Raw genomic sequence first — 22,376 nt, forward strand, 5'->3', positions numbered from 1 at the left:
TTTGGAAGGAAAGGAATCCAAGAATCGAAAGAACAGGAATGAGGAATCCTCAAGTTCGGTATAGTAAACCTTTAATCAAGTAATGTGTTTGAGGAAGATAATTGTAGCTTAACAATCATAGACCTTCATAAAGTTTTGAGACTATCTAAAATTAAGACAGAACTGTGATATTTTAATCGTAGTCGGTGAGCAATATGTGCTATGTATTATAATTGTACTTGTGTTGATTGCTAGCTATGTTTAAGAGCTGTAGAGATGTCTAATCCAGACAGCTTGATTATCACCTAAAAGTCATTATTGGTTTTATAATCTAAGAATGCGAGCTTTGAATCTTTGAACATAATGTTTTTGTAGTATTAATTACTGCATGATGTATATTAATAATTGAAAGTTCTTTATTCTGTATGATGATCATTATGTTAAATAAACCTTTTCCTCTTATTAATTTGGTTGTCTATGTCTAAGAATCCGATGCACCACTCATAAATTATTCAGATCTAAGCGGGAGTTAATTGTTAATTAAGACCACAACTGCAAACATGGTTGATTATAGAAGGTATTGATAATTGTTAACTTAGTATAGAAATAGATTAGATTAACCATGTGCATATCTGAAGGTTCACTTCTTGACCGAGAAGTTTTCCAATCTAAGGGTTTTGGGTGGCGCAGCAGAACAAATAAATTTTCCCAGAACCTTAAGAGAAGTTAACTTCAGGAGCTTTGTTACTAAGGAGTTGGCTTAACTTTGAGACAATCTCTTTGTAGATCAGACTCGCGCACGTGATAATCTGAGGGGCTGAAGTATATAATAGTAAGACAAAGACAGACACATTATAGGTGCTGCTAAGACAAATTATTCAAGAGATAGTTACGTAAAGGAGTTAAACCATAAAACCATATTAAGTAAATAGCAAATATTTACTACTACGACGACATCGTAACAATACTCAATTTTATCCATTTCAAGGGATACAGACAACTGTATAAAACAAACTACTTGATAGAATGATTTGTAATTTCACTTGGATGCTTATGACAGATGTACCAACTTAGGAAAAAAAAACTTGAAATGACCTTGTTCACATTTTTCATAAAAATGGAGAAAAACGAGTTTTGTGCAGTGATAAAATACTTTTATTTGAAGATGTGGATGGCCGCGCAGATCAAAGCCGAGTTAGATGCAGTTCATGGTGCATTAAAGATGCGCCCAACTGAGGTCACTACGAAGGAAATGATTGCCTAATCCATGGTATCGCTATGGAAGACCGGTGAGTGAAAGCGTCTGAGATTGTAGGCATCTCAACTGACCGGTGTAAAATATCCTGCACGAAAAATTGAACATGAAAAAGCTGTGTGCGTGCGATGGGTGCCATGACTGTTGATCAAAAACACATGCGAAAAGACATTTCAACACAGTGTTTGGTGATGTTTATCGCAATTCGCAGGATTTTTTGCATCGATTTGTGACTATAGACGAAACTTCGATCCACCACCACACACCTGAGTCCAAGCAGCAGTCAAAACAGTGGACAATGCCCAGTGAAAGAGCATTGAAAAAAAGCGAAGACAGTTTTGTCAGCTGGGAAGGTAATGGCTACTGTTTTTTGGGATTCCCAAGGAATTATCATGATAGACTATTTGGAAAAGGGTAAGACAATAACAGGAGTCTGTTATGCATTATTGATGGACCGTTTAAAAGAAGAACTGAGAAAAAACGGCCAAAATTTGCACACAAAAAGTGCTCTTTCATCAAGACAATGCACCATCTCACACATTGGCAGCCACAATGGCAAAATTGCACAAACTGAGTTTCAAATTGGTTTCACATCCACAGTATTCTCCAAACTTGTCCCTGTGTGACTACTTCTTGTTTCCAAACTTAAAAATTTGGCTTGATGGGAAAAAATTTTCTTCGAACAAGGATGTCATCAAAGCTGTCAATGACTATTTTGCACAATTTGACAAATCCTACTTTTTAGATGGGATGAAAAAATTGGAAACTCTCTGGACCAAATTTGTAGACCTCGATGGAGACTATGTTGAGAAATAAAGGTAATTTTTTCCAAAAAAATGTGTTTAACTTTTTTTTTTTTTTTTTTACCAAACTTTTCAAACAACCCTCGTAATAGCATGTCAGTCCTCCTCTAGCACAAATAACACCTTGTACTCTCCAAGGCACTGACTCCATCAGAGGCTAGAGGGTTGCTGGAGTTAATTCCAGCCATGCCTGTTGCAGCATTGTCCACAACTGCACCTTAGACATTTGGTCCCGGATATATGGATCTAATGTCTCACTCTATGGCATCCTAGAGAGAATTGATCATATTTAAATCCAGGGACTCAGGGGCACTGAATGGTTCCAAACTCAGATAAGTGTTCCTTGAGCCATGCCTGGGTGGTTGCAGTCTGGTGGGCAGCATAGTGTCCTGCTGAAGCTGGCCACAGGATGTGCAGCCATGAAAGTGTGTAGGTGATCCGTTCTGGTAGCTCGCAGTGTTTAAGGGCCTCTGCAGACACACCAAAGGACCTAATTTGTCACATGAAAAGGCTCCCCAAACCATCACAGAGCAAACCTGGCATGATAGGGCCATGGCCTCATACTGTTGACACCACATCCTCCCATCAGCTCGGTACAACTGATAATAGGATTCAGACCGCACAACTCTGGTCTGCACCGCTGAGGTCCAGTTTTGATGGTCCTGATGCCAGACGAGGCACAATGCTTGATGACAAGCTGTCAAGAGTGGAGCGGTACACAATTAGGACACTGGTTCCCATAGCCGATGATATGTAAGGTATGCCATACTGTTCACTCACTGACACTGTTTGGACCTCTGGATGTAATTCATGCCGCTTTTATCCTGCAGTTGCCGTATGGTCAGCCACCACTCACTCACTGGTACATCCGTTTGATTCTATACTCACGGTATACCCCCTTGGTACAGTTGCCCTCGAGAACCCTAAGGTTCTTACCACTTGGGCGATAGAATGACCGATATGTCTTGCACCAATAATATGTGAACAATCAAAGTCACTAAGATCTCCACATTTACCTATATTCGTTAATTGTGATACACTGTCTGTTTATTTACCATCTGCGTTCAGGTTGGGTACATTTCGCTCTGTGCAGGAGATGCCAGTGTCAACTTCCTATCACCCCTATCTCTAATGCTTTGTCTACTGAGTGTATTTCCATGGTCAGTGTTCATCAGAATTATCAGTAATTCCTCCATTCTCTTCTGAATCTGTTAAAACATGCAACAAATGGTCACCACCCTTCACAGTTCAACTTCAAACCCAGAATGAATATTTTTCCTTTTCATTCAAATCTTACCTTAAATTTCTTCTTAACTTTTAGCCCATGTATGTATTATGGAGTGAACCACTGCTTGTGTGTGGATCATCATAAAACTAACAAGGTTACTTGTCTACATTTTACATTAACTGTTTACATTTTAAGGAAAATGTTATGTTCATATTTAAAATATTCATCAAAAAATAAATTGCAAATGATGCTTTTTTTTTTTTTTAAAATCCCACACACGACAGGCAAAAGAATCTACAAGACATCAGTGTTGTGTGTGAGGTGTCTGTCAACATGACTGCTTAAGGGTTAAACATATGAGGATTTTAAGGTACTTGTTTAAACAAATGCTGAATATTTAACCATAAAAATAAACATTTATTACCAAGTGTTTACAAAATGGTTAATATCACGATCCAAACTGTGCCAACAAATCCTTCTGAGTTTTTTAGTAATATGTTGGCACAGTTTGGATCCCTTCCTTCTTTTAGAGCAAATGGTCACCTATGTAGCAGTGGTGTCTGTAATAAACACAAAATAAAATGCACATGCCTTGGCAGTAGAATAAAAAAAAAAAATATTGATGCAAGGAAAGATTCAAAGAGGCCATAAAACCAATTTACATCAGTGTCATGTAATGGGCTGGGTTTGTGCATTGTGCAACTTGTGTTATAAATATTTACTCTTAGGAATGATCCTGATAAGGCAAAACCAAAATTATAACTTATCTGATCTCTACAGTATCATGCTATTTTCCTTTGCTAACTGAGAATTATACTGAGAATGTTTCTTGAACAATGAAAAGACAATCCTTCTGTGAAAAAAAAAAAAAAAATAAATAAATAATAAAAAAATAAACCAGTGTGAGAAAGAGCAGAATGAGAAGCTGATTTTATAGGCTTGACACTTAACAGTGAATGGATGCAAAACAGCAGCTATCTGCGTGTTAAATGTCTTGAAGGAAATGGAGAAATGGTGTTAGCCAACTGAATGAAAATACAGATAGAAGAATTCCAGAAACAGAATGTCTATAAATGGAGTGAATCTGTGAAAAAGGGAGTCATCTAATAAATAGATTGTCTACTTCTGAATGAGATTTTTTAGAAAGGTGTTTCTTGAGCAGCAGCAGGCTAACACAACTAAATCAGACTAGGAAATTACTTGAGAACAGCCAATGAACCTTTTATTTTTAAAAAAATTACTTTTTTTGATACCAATTCATTAGGTACATATTCATTAAGCATTTTCAATATGATATTATACTTTTTCACTCCCAACCCATGTTATAAACCTATAGTGTACATTAGTCTGTGGGAGGACTAAGGGATTTCGGAAAGGCAGTCTTACATTAGGACCTGCAGCCTACTGATTAAAGAGTGAATACACTAACCACTCAGGTATTTACACACATTTATACAATAAACATTTATGCATTTTTAAATATTCATAATCATATTTCTGATATGTATCCTTGGAGATGTACAGGATATTATGATAGTAATACCTGAATGGGTTACATCATTACTAACTTCCTGTCAACAAGTGTTCTCCAAATTCATCTGTTATCTCTCATTATTTCAATATTATCAGATCTCATATTTTGGTCTTCTAACGAAATTGTTATCAATCCATCTAAATCTTGGTCTTCTTCTGGATCATTTCTCAATTCTGGCAAAAAAAAAAATCTTGTTTTGCTAACCTTTCCCATCCTGTTTCTTTTTCTTTCCCAGATTCCATCAGGAGTCTATAAATGCTTTCCATCGGTTCCTTATCCTTGCTATTGGTCTTAGTTCAATAAAACTCTTCTTTGCACATTCTATTAAAGTTGATCTTCCTCCATGTATTTTTAGGACAGCCACTCTTTCCTTGTGGATTCCATTCCGGGGCTGTGTGATAGATTTTTTCATGATCTTTCCTAAGTGTATGTCCAATCCATCTAAATTTTCGTTTTCTGATTTCAAGATTGACTTTCTGCAGATTTGTTCTTTTCCAGAGGTCTTCATTAGTAATAATTTGTGGCCATCAAATTTGAAATATGCTTCACAGACATCAGTTTATGAATATTTGTAATTTGCTTTGTATTTCTTTTGAAACCAGCCACATTTCGCATCCATATACATGCATTAAATATGTTTAATTTTGTATCCTGTGTGAATATTTTTCATTTTCCATACTCTACTAAGCTTAGCATATGCACTTCTTGCCTTTTGAATCCTTATGTCAACATCTCTAGTTGCTCCTCCATCTGCATATAAAACACTGCCAAGATATGTAAAACAGTTTTCAATTTTTCCATTTTCAATTGTACTTGGTGCCCTGTGGTTCACATTGATTCTCATTTCTTTTGTTTGTATTCATTTTCAAACCAACTTTCAGTGATTATTCTTCTTGTAATGCGGTTAGTTTCTTTTGGATATCTGCATGTCTGTGAGAAATTAGACATACATCATCTGCATAGTCTAGATCACCCAAAATTTTGTTTATTTTCCCATGATATTCCTTTGGCATATTTCATTGCTGTCTGTTCTAGAACTTGATCTAGCACCAGTATAAATAATAAGGGAGATAGCAGACATCCTTTTCGCACCCCAGAAAGAGTTTAAAAGGGTTGTGTTAGAAATCCATCATGCAGCACCTGGCACTGGAATTTGTTATATCCCTCCTGTATGAGGTTTATTATCTTCTGTGGCATTCCTTTGTTTTAAAGTGCATTCCACATACAATCTCTAGCAACGGAATCGAAGGCTTTTTCATAATGCACAAACAGTAAATATAAAGGAGAGTTAAATTCACCCAACAATTCGATTATTATTCTTAAGTTGTTAACACCCCAACCAGCCAGGACGTATATATACGTCCAGATAAATCTGGATACGATTCTGTAACACTTATTGAATAACATGGAAAAGAAGTGCAAGTTGGTCTCACTATTTCATCCACCTCGGCTGGTAGAGAGGTTAATGTGGTCTATACATGATCTATTTGGCCTAAAACCAGACTGCTCTCTTATCATGCCCCCATCTAAAATATTAAAGATTCTTGAAATAATAATTTGGCAGAAAATTTTGCTAATGACACATAGCAGGTTTATGCCCCTCCAATTATTACAGTTTCCCAAATCTCCTTTCTTTGGTATTTTTTTCCCATCCTATTTAAGTAACCATATCACCTTAGATTAGCTCTGCTCACACATTCCTGAATATAAACAAGTTCAAGTTCCTTCTTGTATCCTCATTTTTAATATAGTTCTGCCATATATCATATGTCCACTCCCCAGAATGCTCATATGTATAGTCTCCAGCTCTCAGATCCACAAATTAATTTTGGTTTGAGCTTGTATACAACTAGTTTAGTGTTTTGACTAATTTCTCTCTTATTCCAAACAAATTTATTCAGTTGATTCCTAACAGACCATCTTTGCTAATTCTGTCGTCTATTTCCATATTAGTTTGCCATTCTTCACTGAAAATTGTGCCTAATTAGGCTGAAATGTTTTACTTGTTCAATGGATTTTCCATTTAAGATGCAGCTGTTTAGTGTTCTTGCCTATTTTCAAAGTGTCATTTTATTGCTCATTTTCATTATTTCATTGCTCATTATCATTACTGGATTTGTTTAGGAGTACAACATCTGCATAAAGTAAAGAGTTGAGTTAAATATCTCAAATTTTGATATCAGGCATTAAGAGGTGTGTAATACATATCTATGATTATGCATATGCAATGTATTGTGAAAGGCATTTTCTTGAAGTTGCATCACAGATTCAAGCAAATGCATTTAAAGATCATAAAAAGTTGCATTTTGTAATATCATTCTTATACAGTGACTATTCATTTTTCATAATGATTGAACCTACAGCTGCTAAGAGCACATGTACTAAAGATATAATATTGATTTGCCTAATTTTCCATTAAAAAACTTAATCATGATCCTAAATATCAAATATTACTGCATTCCATCCAGCCAGGAAGCAATTATTATAGTGAAAAAATTACCACATTTTACATATTCATCAGTCTTTTAGAAGTAGTTTAACATGCTCTTATGAATATATAGTTTAAACAGTTCAGAGTTGAATCCAACTTTTAACTTGAATAATGGAAATTTCATAGACAAGAAATCTTGAGTATTGATACTTCAGTAAATATATAATGAGCTTACTGAAAATTACAGTTCATTTGTAACAAATCTATCTATTTTCGGTTTATGTATACTTGAGATACAGCAGCTTCTTAATTTACATGAAGGTTATATTTCAGAACATCCCACCCAATTTAAATTCACAAGTAATGGAAATAATCACTAAAAAAAAAAAGAAAAAAAAAAGAAGAAAAACAAACAAAACAAATAAACAAATGATAACAAAAAAGCATGATAATAACCTATGAGAGTAACCCCTCTCATCCTACCTAAGTTACTTCATCGAGGATGAATATCTGTTTGGATCTTTAATGTGTGTCATACTCAAGCACTTCAAGTGAAGTCTATTTCCTTAGCTTACCATAATTTCCACTAGAACTATTAGTGTGCTCATTAGTCATAAAGTTAATAATAAACACAAAATAAGTAAAAATAAGCACAAAAAAATTATGCGTTTTCAATAGATGACCAATTGACCATCTTCAGCAAAACAAAATGAGAAAATGGCATGCTATCATGTTGGCCTCTCATAGTGCTTTTCATAAATATAGTTGCCATGCATTCTTTTAAATTAGCATAATTTAAACATACATAAATTAAGTGGTAATTTCCATTTCAACTGAAATGCTATCACACATTTCAAAAGAAATAAGCATGTTTTATTAAATTCCATCGAGCTCGAAAAAAAAAAGTTTCTAAGTTTGATTTCAATAGGTATAATGATTAATCCACATAGGAGGGGGGGCAGACCTGAGAACTCGGCAGCAAAGGCTTACTGCGAGGCGGTACAGCTCCTTGGGCTCTTCCCCCGCTCTTTCATGTCTAAATTACGCAACTCACTCATTTTTTTTTTTTTTGTTTGTGTAATTTCTCGTGCAGTATCCCAGTTCTGTTCTTCGCTCATTTGTGTGCTCTCTGTGTATTTGTTTTTCTTTTGCCTCTTTTGTCGGTCAGATATCTGAAGAGATGGCTGACTGTCTTCCCCCACTCTTTTCATGTCTAAATCTAGCAATTCACTTGTTTTTTTTGTTGGTGTAATTTTTAGTGCTGTATCCCAGTTCTGTTCATTTGTGTGTTCTCTTTGTATTTGTTTTTGCCTCTTTCGTCGGTCAGACATCTGCAGAAATGGCTGACCGTCGAAAGCTGAGAGAACGGATATAGGGAGATAATGTTGGAGATCTGCTTGGCCCAGACCTGTTAATAGGTTAAGTGTGGCCAAGCAGGTCAACTGAGGCCTCTTTAATACCTACTACTATCCTCTCTACCTGTTTCTCTTCTTCTCTCACTACCTGCTGAACCTCAGCACAACTGTTAGATTCCACAGGCTGGTGATGAAAGATATGAACTCCCATAATATCCAGCTAGTGCAGAATTATTAATATCAGTTTCAATCATTTTGCAAAACATTGGCAATAAAATTGATCTCATTGCAAACCACTAATAAATTACACATACATCATCTTGTAAAATTGTATTAAATTCCATCAGCCAGAGAAGATTGATTGCAATATCCAATTTCAATGCTCTTTGCCAATTTAAAATCGAAATGGTTTGAAAATATTTTTGCAAAGATTCCAGATATTATCAAATTTCAACAAAATCTGTATAGCCAGAATCTCAGAATAACTTACATATCAATAGATGGACAAAAAATAATCTAAGGTCCTTAAATATTTTGCATAAGCACCTAAAAACCATATATGGCCAGACTTACTCAACAGAACAATTTTCCCAAATTCTGGCATATTTGTGAGCAAAAAGGTATGCATTAGTTATATGCATTCACACATATCTAATAAATAATAATGGGAATAACTAAGATACATTTAAGGCTTTTAACTCACCTTCATTATCAGCTCCTCGTGGAATGATGACATCAGCATATTTTTTTGTCTGAAAAAATTTAAAGGCATGATATCGATGTTATAAAATAATTAAATTAAACATTGAGTGTAAATTTCAACTTCAGTCTAATCTGGTATGGCGATTAGGTGTTGATTACTAGTCATGTTAATGTTTAATGGAGAAAACACATAAAAATACTTAATTTACTTTATTTAGCTAATTAGATTAATACTCCCCCCCCCTTTCAGGTCATAACAAAAATTAGCTACTCTTATCTGCTCCCCAAAAGCCATCTAAGATCATCCTGGTTCTACAGCCTGCAAACTTTAGATACCGCATACAAAATGAAAGAACAGCAAATATACACCTAGAAGAACGCAAAAAAGTAGATCCATCATCAGTTGTTCTAGGATGGCAGACATCATGGATACAGATCATCAGATAAAATGGAACAAAACCTTCCTCCTATACAGAAACAGATTGTTCCTGGTATCCAACCACAGCACTATAACATTCTCCAAATCTGGGAAAACATCACTGAGAGACTTTCAGCAAGATTCCATCACTGCACCCATAGATGAAATCTATCTGCATTTGCCTTCCTGTTAGTGTGCCTGCAAGCATGTGCTTAGTATTTCTTTGTGTCTATGAAGAAGCCTCAGCAACCATAGCAAAGTGTTGGCTTACAATCTAATAAGCTAAATAAATTTAGTTAATTATTACCTTTTAGTGCTTTCATTATTAAACAGCATGAGTTCGATGGAAATATAATTCATAAGGATAAAAGGATTAGTCTTGTGGCAAGGTGTGCTTTAGCCAATTTCCTTTAGTCTCAAGCTTGCATTATCTAAGGCACTTTGAAGGCACACATTCAGCAAAGACTGAAAATAAAATGACCTCCAGAACAAGGACAGTCGTGCTATAAGAAATGATCTAATGCAACTTGTTCAGCAACTTACCCAAATTCCAAATAGATCCCCTCCACTTTCTCTATACCACTGATTTTTTTTTTTTTTAAACTAGTTCTCCTTCCAGACACTATAGAGGATAGCTTTCTTCTCAGAAACTCAGACCACAATCATGTGCAAGTTTACAGTCTCACATTGTGCACAAAGTATCTCTTGATGGATTATGCAGTGAAAGGAAAACACGTCATGCAAAATTTGTTTTTTAAATAAAGAAACAAATCCGTTTTTTGTACCTTTCATGCTCGGCACCCAATCGGTCGCAATAGATATTTTGTTAATATTAATAACCTTACTTTTCAAGCAAGTGGTAACAGCAGATTCAATGTCTTCTCCACGAGTTTCTCCTGTAAGTGGCAGTACATGTATATCAAGTAATTCTTCCCGAGGTCCTTGAGAGTTTACGTATCTACAAATAATTACTATCTGTGCAATGTCATCCACATCACATGATTCGTCACATGCAATGGAGAATCCTGGTGTTGAATTTAGATCTGTAACCTGCTGATTTGTTATATCTTCTGCCATTTGTATAGTTCTGTCCCTTACAATCTTAGCAGATAATGGTATGTCTTTTATTTTTGTAATTATTTCTGCTTTGTTTTTAAAATTGCAGAAAAGATATTCGGACATTTTAATAAAACATTCTTTCACATATTCGTCGTCCGTAAAAGGTTTTTCTCTTTTAACAACTTCTTGAACGGCCACAAAACTAGCAATAGTTGTATTTCTCGATTCTTTTATCCATTTGGAAAATGAATATTTAGTTAGGTTTACTTCGTTGCAACTCTTCTACTGCCTTTTTTTCTTTCATCTCCCCCGTGGATATGCTTTGTCAAATGTATCGTATTTATTTAAAAAATGTCTTTGTATATTTGATTTTTTATTGTTTGAAAGCTTTCATGGCATATTAAACACATTGGAAATCCTGCTGTATTTGCTACAAATGCGTAGATTTCGGTCCATTCACTTTTAAACTCTCGATTTTCTTGTTCTATCTTTCTCTTCTTTGCTGACATTTTAAATACTATAAAAATATTTTTATTTTGTTAATATTTAATTTAATGTTACAATATTCACATTACCTAACACAATCACCAGAAAATGAAGGCACTGCAACGTCCACTACACAACCTTTACTTATTTTAACAAAGTGAGCAGATTTACAGACAACACCTGTACTATATGCGAAGACAATGGGTGTGTTCAGACAGGCAAGTGCTACATGTGCTAGCCTAGCATGACGTCATAAATGTGCCCGAGCCAACTGCTTGATCGTAGCACTACCGTAGCGATCGGCATTTGCTATGGTAGCGAATTAATTAATAACAAATTAATTTAATTTGTAGCGATTAATTTTCGCTACAAAGTAGCGCTCTGCCTGGCTGATCGCACCCAATGTAAACTGACATTTTTTGAGTATCGACATATGATTAGGGGGTCATTTGACCTACAAAAAATTTATTTTTACTTCTATGTTTAGATAGATCATTTAATAATGAAAAGAGCTGCAATTATTCATTCAAAGAGCCATTATGCAGATCCGGAGCCACAGGTTGTTGACCCCTGGCTTATACCATTCTGCTAACATTTTTTCAATCTTCTATACAAGCTGGCGCCTATCCCATCACATAAGCTAGCATGTATCTAACCCATTCCAAAAAAGGAAGACAAAAGTGTACTGTCCAGCTACCAACCAATTGCCATCACCTCGATCCTCTCCAAAATAATGGAAAAGATTATCAATGGTTAACTTCTTCACTACCTAGAAACTCACCTTAATCAGCAACCACCACTACAGACTCTGCTAATCCAGATCCATGGCTGATATCTCAACCTACATCACTCACCACTGGACACATGCCATGAAAAGGTTCAGAGAAACAGGAAATGTCATCCTTGACATTTCCAGGTTTTTTCAATTGTGTTTGACATCAAAGCCTGCCTTGCAAACTGCCTTCCTTAGTTTGGTCTATCTGCCACCCTCTGTAACTGGATAGTTAGCTTTCTCTGGTTGTTCACTGCATGTCATGGTTGATAGAACTCTCTTCAAGCTTTGCCACCAATGCAGGAGTGTGCCAGGGCTCCATTCTCTCACTTACCCTCTTTCTCTTATACATAAATGACCCATTCTCAATCATTACAAATTCTATCCATAGCATTGCTGACAATATCACTCTCCATTTATCATGCTGCTTTGACAAACCATGTGCTTTGCAACTAGTGCCTTTAACACCAATCGCCATACCATCCTCAAAAAGGGGATCTCAGCTCACCTTCCCTCATCCTCAGTAACACACACACACATCACCAGACAAGACCATCTCTCCTTGGAATGACATTTATCTCCAACCACTCCTAGCACAAATACATCACATCAATAGCTTCATCTGCTTCTAAAAAATAAGGCGTTCTTTTTAGCTCAAGAAGCTATTTTACACCCACCCAGCTATTAAGTCTATATAAATCCCAAATTCACCATCCTTAGAATACTGTTCATACATTTGGGGTAGTGCACTTAAAACCACCTTAAAAATTCTGGATCCTGTCCAGAGGAAAGCAATTCGACTCATAGATGACAGTTCTCTCACAGGCTCACTTCGAACTCTCTCTCTTCAATCTCACAGACATAATGTTTCAGCCCTGAGTGTCTTCTAAAGGTACTTCCATGGTTATTGCTCCAGTGAATTAATAAACATCTCTCCACTTACTGCTAGGCCTGTTAAAACAGGAGTAGCAGCCCAACATCCCTTTTCAGTATAACTACAAACTCAAAGGTTCTCCTCTTCCTCATTTATTCTATCTACCTCTATCCTCTGAAATAGTCTTCCCCATGATGTTTTTCCAACAATTTCAGCCTACAACTCTTTAAGAATGTCAAATAAGTTTCTTTTTTCTTAATCCTTATCTGCACCTCACACATGGCACTGATGTGCTATACGTTCTTGTACCTCTTGTGTGTGGGATAAAAAAAAAGAAAAAAAAAAAAGAAGAAAAATCTAGCTGTTACTCCTTTCTTAACTGCATACAAACTTACATGAATGCTCCCTTGTTTTCTATCTCTCTCTCTCCCTCCACCGTCCATATAATAAATTTTTATCGATCGATATCCTACAGCACCCTCTCAAAAGTTTATAGACCTCTAATATATCACTCCTCTTCCTTGTGTGATGGAAGAGGAGTGATATAATATATCACTCCAATATAATATAATCAAGATAAGAGTCCTTCACAAAAGTTGGTTCCTCATGAAACAACTTTATAAAGAAACATGTGAAACTTTACTTCACTCTCCTAACTTAAACAGATCCGATGGTCTATGTCTATACCATTTGTGGGTGATAGTACTTTTTAAATCAGCTAATCTCTCCTAACTTTTTTAATTGTATATATATATATATATATTTATTATTTCATTATTTTTTATTTTCTGTAAGTTTTTTTTTTTTTAATAAGTTAGGAAATTTAATGATCTTTTTCAGTTATCTTGCATTAGCTAGTGCCTTTTGGAATTGTCAGTTATTGTTCAACCTTGTACTGAAGACGCCTTTGATACTTGGGTGAAAATTATACTTAAATAACATTTTACGTGAGTTAATTCTGTTATTATAATTTATTTAAATATGCCTACTCACAGTATTTCTTTGTTGAAAGGAAATATCATTTCTGATTACATTTTTCTCACTGATAAACCTGATGAAAGACATGTCCTGGCAATCTATGCAAAAGTAAATCTGGAAAGAATCTCTGGACCATTCACAAAGTAACTTTTCATTGGTATCTAGCTGCACAACTTCTCAATATACAATGTATATAAGCATCCTCTATTAGACTGGCCAAGCCCCGCACTTCAGTCAGCTCATTCTAGCACATCTTTGGTGATTTCAACTCGTACAGTATATTATGGTATTATGATATTATAGACTTATTGCAGTTAAGACTGGATGTTAAATAAAAAAAGCCTCCACCTCCTCTATGACAGCAAGCAACCTGGAACCTTCAAATCTGAAATAAAATGGGGATCAGCGACAACCATGACCTCTACTTTACTACCAGTATAGTTCGCCCACCGTTTGTAGATCTCTCCTTGACATTTTGCCAAGAATAGTCGATTCATGCTGAAGGGGATAAAGAAATGAAGGATGTACAAATTGGTCGCCAACATGCAAAATCACGTGCTTTCTTGTCTGTCGCTGTACTAGTACTAGCTTGATTTTTGTTATTGCTTTTTTGCATTTTTTATTATTATTAATTTGTATGATGGATCCAGTACAGTCAACAAGTTCTGTTGTTGTTTAACAACAGAACTTGTTGACTGTAGTTTCAGTAACTCTTCCAAAAGAATATTGAATAATGTGCTGACATTCTGCGAAAAAGAATCGTCTCCTTGTTCCCTTTTCTCAAGTCATAAAACGTGCAAGTGCAATTGCGGGCGTATCAAGGTCGACTGTTAAAAGAATTCGTAGGAAATCAAAAGGTGAAGGTAAGCCAAAATTTAAATCTCCTAAAAAAAAAGCGCCAGAGTAAAGAAAACCATCGACACCGTAGATTTGAATGATTTTGATGTAGATGTTATAAGAAGAACTATTCACGAATTTCACATGGTCGAGAAAAGAGTGCCAACTGTTCCAAAATTGATTCCTGTGCTTAAAGAAAAAATTAATTTTCCTTGGAAAAGAGAAACTTTAAGGAAAATACTTCATGAAATCGGATTTTGTTTTAAAAAGTCCCAGAATAAAATGAAACTTATCATGGAGCGAAGTAACATTGTTTTATCTAGAACGCAGTATTTGAGAGCAATAAGACGTTTCAGGGAGGAGAAAAGACCGATTGTTTTATTCATCTAGATTCACAAAAAAGCAAAACATTTATCATGCAGGATGGATTGCCACAAGGATCTGTCCTCGCAGCAGCTCTTTTCAACATGTACACAAGCAACATCCCTCCAACAGCTAATTGTAAATCTATCTATGCTGATGACATAGCAATTGCAGTATTTTCCAAAGCCTTGAGGAAACACTGAGCAAAATCTGAACTCATTGTAAAATTACTTTGAAAGATGAGGACTATCTCCTAACCAAAGCAAAACTGTTGTTTCAGTTTTCCACCTAAATAACCACAAGGCTCTGTCACACTTGACTGTAGTCTAACATACTGAAAACATTTCAAAAAATGAAGTTAAAGATATCTGCCAGGAACAACATCATAAACAATCTCATGGGCAGAACTTGGGGTTGTAATGCCTCAAATCTTAGAACTGCAGCCCTGGCTTTGGTCTTCTTAGCGGCAGAGTATTGTTCACCAGTTTGGAGCTGAAGTCATCACACAACTCTTGTGGACACACAGCTTAACATAACAATGAGAATCATCACCAAATTCTTATACCCTCTCCTATGGTTGACTGTTCTTTCCCATATCACTCCTCCATGCTTTAGAAGAGATGAAACTACCATCAAAGAAATAAGTAAAATCAGAAATAACATGTACCTTCCTTTACATCAAGATATCTCTCCACCTCACCTCCAAATCTTCCATCCAGTTTGTGGAAATACCAGATGATGGTCCCCAGGACTGGTGGCGAAGACTGGAACGAACTACAAACAAGTACCTGATTTCAGATCCAACCATCAAACCTCCAGGATTCAATGTACCTTGACATCTCTGGAGCCAGTAAACAGATTTAGGACTGGACAAGGTCAGTCAAAGGTTATTGTGCTCACTTATTACATTTGTGGGGAATTTCACAGTCACCTTTATGCATATGAGGTACTGTGACTAATGACTGCCCTATATCCTACCCTGGAGGCCTCAGAAAACTTGCATTCACTCCCAGATGTGCCATCCATTAGTTAACTGAACTGTCAATCTGCATATCATTTTGCTCATTAATTTTTTGTCTTTTTACCCATACGCTAAATAAATAAATCTTCCTTCTGTCTACCAGTGTCTACAGTCCACATAATCTCAATCTATAACTCCATAATTGATATCATCTTTGTTACTCTTCTTCTTTGCAGCCTTTCCATAGCTTTTTTTTATCCCTTTGGAACCTAGGAGACCAAATCTGTAGTCCAGGTGTGGTCATAACAAGGCCTTATAAACAGGCAAAATGACATCCATATCCTTATATGTCAATGTTAATTTCAACATTGCAATTATTATCGCAATATAGCAATTTTTGATATATGACCTCTGAACTTGAACTTTCTATCTATTTCTAGGCTCATCGGTTACACCAAGCATAATCTCGTCAATATAATATGCTGTTGGGTATTGCATCACACCAAAGCACATAACTTTACACTTACTGACAATGAATTGATCGCAACACTGAATTGAATTGCCATTATTGTTTGGCCACACTTCCACGTTACATCAGTGGTAATGCTGATTATTCTGCTTATCTTTGCATCCTCGGCAAACATCAAGCTCTCCTGTCAGCCCCTTTCCAATATCATTAATGTATAAATTAAACAACAATGTCCAAGGATTAATCCTTTGGGCACATCACTGGTCACCTTAAATTTGGCAGATTCATCCCACATATACCACATTCTGATACCTTTTCATCAGCCACCTGCTTACCTAAATCAATAGTTTATATTCCAATCCCATATTCTCTAGGTTATGCAACAGCTTTTCATGTAGTATTCAAACAAAGCCTTAGCCAAGTCCAACAGGATAAAAGTGTATCCAACTCAGCCATAACATTATTATAAAATATGAGGACATTGCTCAGACTTGACCTCTCTTTGGTAAACCCATGCTGTTTTTTGCAAAGTATATCTTGTTTAAATTAAAGATACCAAGAAATTATATACTTAGTTCATCATCATAACACTAGTTACAGGTATAGACCATATTGGTCTGTTCCAGTCTCATTATCCATCCAATATCCTTTTTTGAGGTCTACCCTGCCTTCTTCTTATATACTTAGTTTAATTATTTATCCAATTGTAAGAAAACAAGTATGCACCTGAACTATTTTCAGCACTGGGGCAACTCGTATAAAGAAGCTAATGACTTCACATCACTTGCCTTAGTATCCCATAATGCAAAGCACATCTCCTTGTGGACACGTATAATGTGTCCACAAGGAGATGTGCTTTGGGAAGGGTCACTACCCAGACCAGTTTCAACCTTTGTTGAAGTCTCATCAGTGGGAGACAGACCAAGAGGTGATTCTAAGGTTGAAGTAATGCAGAAGTCATATTTTCATATGCAAGTAGCCAAAAGGTGTCACACCTTATTATTAAATATTTTGTTTGTCCACTCATTTCTGTATACAAGTTCTTACCAACTTCTCTAAAATCTTCACCGCCACCTAACAAAGATACTGGCAGGTCAGTAGTTAGACGCATCAGTTTTTGCACCACCAACAGAACTATCAAGCGTTCTTTCCTTTCCTGGGCTAAGACTTAAATTATGCAAACATATCAAGGGCCCAGCCTGTTTCGCTGAACATTCCTTTAGCATATGTGCTGATCTGCCAATTTCTTATCCAGATTATGCAATGGCTCTAGAATCTCCTTCTCATGCACCTCTATCTCTTCATCCAATGTAGTGGTAGCACTGTGCACTATAGTACACCAGGTTAATAGATCTTGGTGGATCTATTAACCTATATTAGGTCTCAATATTTGAACTACCTCACCTGCTTCTAATACTAGGGTACTGTCTGCATTCAGTAAAATTATTCTTCCACGGTCATTCTTCCTTTTACTTGCAGCATAATGATAAACTTCTTTTGGGTTGCCTTTAGCCTGTGGCAGCCAATTTCTTTTCGCCTCAACTTAGTTTTCCATACAATACTCTTAACTATTCTGGCCTAAGCTTTAAATATTTTATAACTCCTCTTATTCTTATTCCCATGATATGCTTTTCGCATCAAAATCTTCTAGTGGATTTCTTGTTAATGAGATTGCATATGCATTTCATTCCCATTATATTTCTTCTTTGACTCTATTCAGATACCACATGATTTAAGCATCTTTTCATAATAATTAAAATTATAATAACGGAATTAACTCACGTAAAATATTATTTATTAATATTTAAAAAATCACATCATCTACTGAGAAAATAGGCATTTGCAAAACTTTAGCCCCACGACAGAACAAATTTAATCCTCAGGACCAGCACTGCATCTGGAGTAGACTTACTATCACTGAAATAAAATGTATACAACAAAAAATCACTTAAAAAGAAGGCATCATTATCCATTAAGTGAGGTTACATATTATTATTATCAGGGAGTCAGAGACTCATTGCAGGAGGCCACATACTACACGCACCAGCTATCATACTTATTCTTGAATCCATTCACACTGCTTGCACCCACCACATCCAATGGCAATCCATTCCAATCACGCACCGCCCTATGAGAGCAAAATCTAGCCTTCACCCCTTTCTTAGAGGCATTCACTCTCAGTTTCCAAGGATGCCCTCTCGTCCTTTCCCCACCCTCCATAAAATGAAATATTCCATCAACTGAAATCCTGTATGACCCTTTCAGAAGTTTGTACGTCTCAATTATATCACTCCCTCCTGTTTGTTAGTGTGTGCAGTCTACAAATTCTCAATCTGTCTTCATAATCAGATATCACAATCCTGATATCATTTTTAACACCCTCATTTGCACTCTCTCTTCTGTATCAAAATCATAATGGAAACCAAAAGATTAGACCTGTGCACAATAGTCCAAGTGAGGTCTTATCAAGGCCCTATAAAGAGGCAAAATGACATCCTTATCTTTATATGTTAAAGTTCATGTCAGCATTGCAATTATCTTTTGAGTTGTATTTGCAAACTTTGCTACATAGCTCCTGAACTTCAACTTGCTATCTACTAACACTCTGAGATCTCTAGCCTGATCAGTTTCTTCTAGCATAATCCCACCAATATAATATAACATTGGATATCTAATCAAGCCAAAGTGCATGACTTTACATTTACTGACATCCATTTTTCCCATGCCCACAATTCCATCCTATTCAATTCATTCTGCAAGTACTGCATCAGCAGCATTCCTGATTACCCTACTTATCTTTGCATCATCAGCAAATAGCTGTATGTCACTTGTCAAATCCTTCCCAATATCGTTAATGTACAAATTGAATAACAGTGGACCAAGGACTGATCCTTGTGGTACACCACTAGTTACCTTAAAGCTTGTAGACTCATCCCCCCCCACCCCCCCACACACATATATACCACTTTTTGATATGTCATTCAGCCATCCTCTTATCCTTGCTAATATTTTATAATCCAAACCCATATTCTCCAATTTATGCAACAGTCTTCCATGCTGTATTCTGTCAAAAGTCTCAGCAAAATCCAAAAGTATCATGGTGTATCTATTCCCCCTTGTCTAGTTCAATGGTAATATTATTATTATAGAATGTGAGCAAGTTGCTAAAACATGACCTTCCCTTAGTAAACCCATGCTGTTCATTGCAAAGTTCACTGTGAACCCATTTCTGAATGCGAGCGGTAACCAATTTTTCAAAAATCTCCACTAAACCAATGGAATTGCTGAAATCTGAAACTGTAAAGTGGCTTAACATGAAGAGCTCTACTTAGATATGTTGTTTATGAAATAGTAGAAGAAACTGCTTTCTCTGGTACAAAAATTGGTAATTTGTGAACTGTGAGAGGTAAGAATATTTATACTGCAGTGAAACAGGAGGAATGATTGAAAAAAAATCGCATGCTAAATAAGGAATTAAAAAAAAACGGATCCTATGGAAGTGAAGAGGTAGTTCCATGTTTTCAGAAAAGGCCCAACAAAGAAACTGACTCTGATGAACATTTCGTTGTTATGAAAACCAAGTGTTTAGTTGGGTAGATATGATTAAGTACATGTTAAACAACCCAGTAATAGAATGAGTCAGAGAATGAATGGTTTTATTTTTTAGTATAATGAAATCAGTAGACTTATTTTGAAGGACTCCGATCCAATTAATTTTGTAGTTATTTATGTAATTTTATTTAAATGTAGATAATGTTTTAGTTTCATTAAATGTATATATTTTTCTTATTTGGAACTCAAGTCAATTTTCTGGATTCTAAAAGAAAGAGTTAAAAGTCATTGGATTGCTCGTGTATACTAAACACTCGATATAAAACAATATCTTTACAGAGATGAAAAATGATAAAAAATAAACACAAGGATGTTAGCAGTGCAAGGGAAAGGAGCAAGGGTTATTGAGAGTAGTATCTGACTGCATAATAAACAGGGTCAGGAGGAAGATAAATCAGATGGGAGTTAAATAGTGCTCACTAAGCAGCAACAATCAGATTATGAGAGGAAAATAGCTGAAGAGGCCAAAGAAAATCTAAGTGAGTTCTTTCACAACATAATGAGTAAAAAGAGGAATGATTATGCTGTGATAACTTCAATGAATGCTGATAATGGGGAGCGAGAAGCAGAAGAAATAGCTGAGCGAGTGATCACTTTGTAAGGATGCATCATCCAGGTAGAGAATAATGCTCCAACACACACATGACATGGATCAATGTGGGAATGGACATAATGAACTGGAGGTTCTTAAATATTATAAAATCTCAATGTGAATACAGCCATAGGACTGGATATCAGCATGTATTACAAGAATGTACAAGAGAATCGATAGTATCGCTCAGGCTTTAAGTCTCAGTTCTGACAACATGAAATAGCTCCATTGCAAAAAAGGAAGCTCCAACACAAAACAGAGAATCATAGACCAATCAGCATCTCCACTGGAAAAGTTGTTTAAAGACAGCATTTGAGAATGGATGAATAAGAATATGATCCTCTATGAGGAAAGGCATAGTTTTTTGAAGGGTAGGTCTTGCCTAATTTGCTCACTTTCTATAATAAAGTGGAAGCTGAGTTGGATAAAGGAAATGGCCACACAAGAAGGGAGAGAACAACCACCTTTGCAGAGCAACCACTTCAGTAGTCAAGTCTGCAAAGGTGGTTGTTCTCTCCCTTCTTATTACATATTAAAAAAAATTCTTCTGTTCTTCTGCACTAGTCCCAATTTTTGTAATCCATAAATCTTCAAAATATTCTCATTGAGAGTTCTATTATCTCAATCACTTGACTCTGGATCCCCTCACCATTTTTCATTCCCAATAAATATTTTACAAAATCAGTACAAGTATCCAGATGTAGCTGCAAAGCCTTAATAAAGATGAATAATAACTTTCTTATTTCCTTGGATGTTGAACAACATCCAAGTGATCCTATGAGCTATTTTGACTGCTTTTGCAAATGCCCTCTGAACTTCAATTCTTTTCAATACTTCAATGTAGCACAAAGACTGTAATCTTGTTATCCCAAAGTGCATAACCTCCTTAAACTTTGCTACATTAAAGTAAAAAGCTCTATCTTTTGACTACAATATCAGTGTGTTTTAATCATCCTGCAGGATCTCTACATCATCTTTATTAAGTATTGTCTTTCCTAGCATTTGCCATCAGCAAACACTGGATATTTCCTTCCATATCATTTCTGATTATATTCAGGTACAAATTAAATAAAAGCATCTCAAGTCAGAGTCCTGCAGCACACTGCTGGTAACTTGCATTCTTCTGGATTCTACTCTGCTAAATAGTACTCTTTGATACCTTTCTATCAGCCACCCTCTTATCCATGTTACCATCTTACATACAGTATATTTGCTCTAAGTAGTATCCTGTCAAATGCTTTTTCAAAGTCCAGCAATATCATTTTGTATCCATTTGTTATATCCAAATCAATTATGCTATTACCAGATACAGCACTCTGAAACCACTGTGCCCACTCTCCACTTATGCTATTTGATGAAGAGTGGCATTGTGCATAAATGGAAGAATAAATAGTATAGACAGTGAGTTGTGTGCTCTTACAATGAGTCCCTGGTTTCCAAAATGTCACATAATTAGATTGCCTCATCAGAGAAAATGCTAAGTCTCTTGCACATCCTCCTAACACAAGATGATATTCTTGTTTCTATGGCCATTACAGCAACATCTCCACCTGCATGATACATCCTTGCAAAGTGATCACTACCATCAGCATCTGTTCAAAAGCCTGCTGATAATTTTTCTACCTTGTATATCATTCATAATTCTTGCGTTCTATAGTTCCTACTTAA

General features: G+C 35.9%; 1 protein-coding gene across 1 annotated transcript in view; it reads right to left on the minus strand.

Annotated features, from left to right (window-relative positions):
- The window catches only part of LOC150104049 (uridine-cytidine kinase 2-like), a 164,126-nt gene that overhangs the window by 61,274 nt on the left and 80,476 nt on the right, over nt 1-22,376 (minus strand). The window contains exon 6 of the mRNA XM_090396713.1: nt 9,289-9,337. Coding sequence (XP_090252839.1) covers nt 9,289-9,337 — 49 coding nt within the window. The remainder of the gene's footprint in view (nt 1-9,288; nt 9,338-22,376) is intronic.

Source organism: Typopeltis vanoorti, chromosome 8 (assembly GCF_054136105.1).
Source record: "Typopeltis vanoorti isolate ZY-2024b chromosome 8, IOZ_Tvanoo_1.0, whole genome shotgun sequence".
NCBI lineage: Eukaryota > Metazoa > Arthropoda > Arachnida > Uropygi > Thelyphonidae > Typopeltis > Typopeltis vanoorti.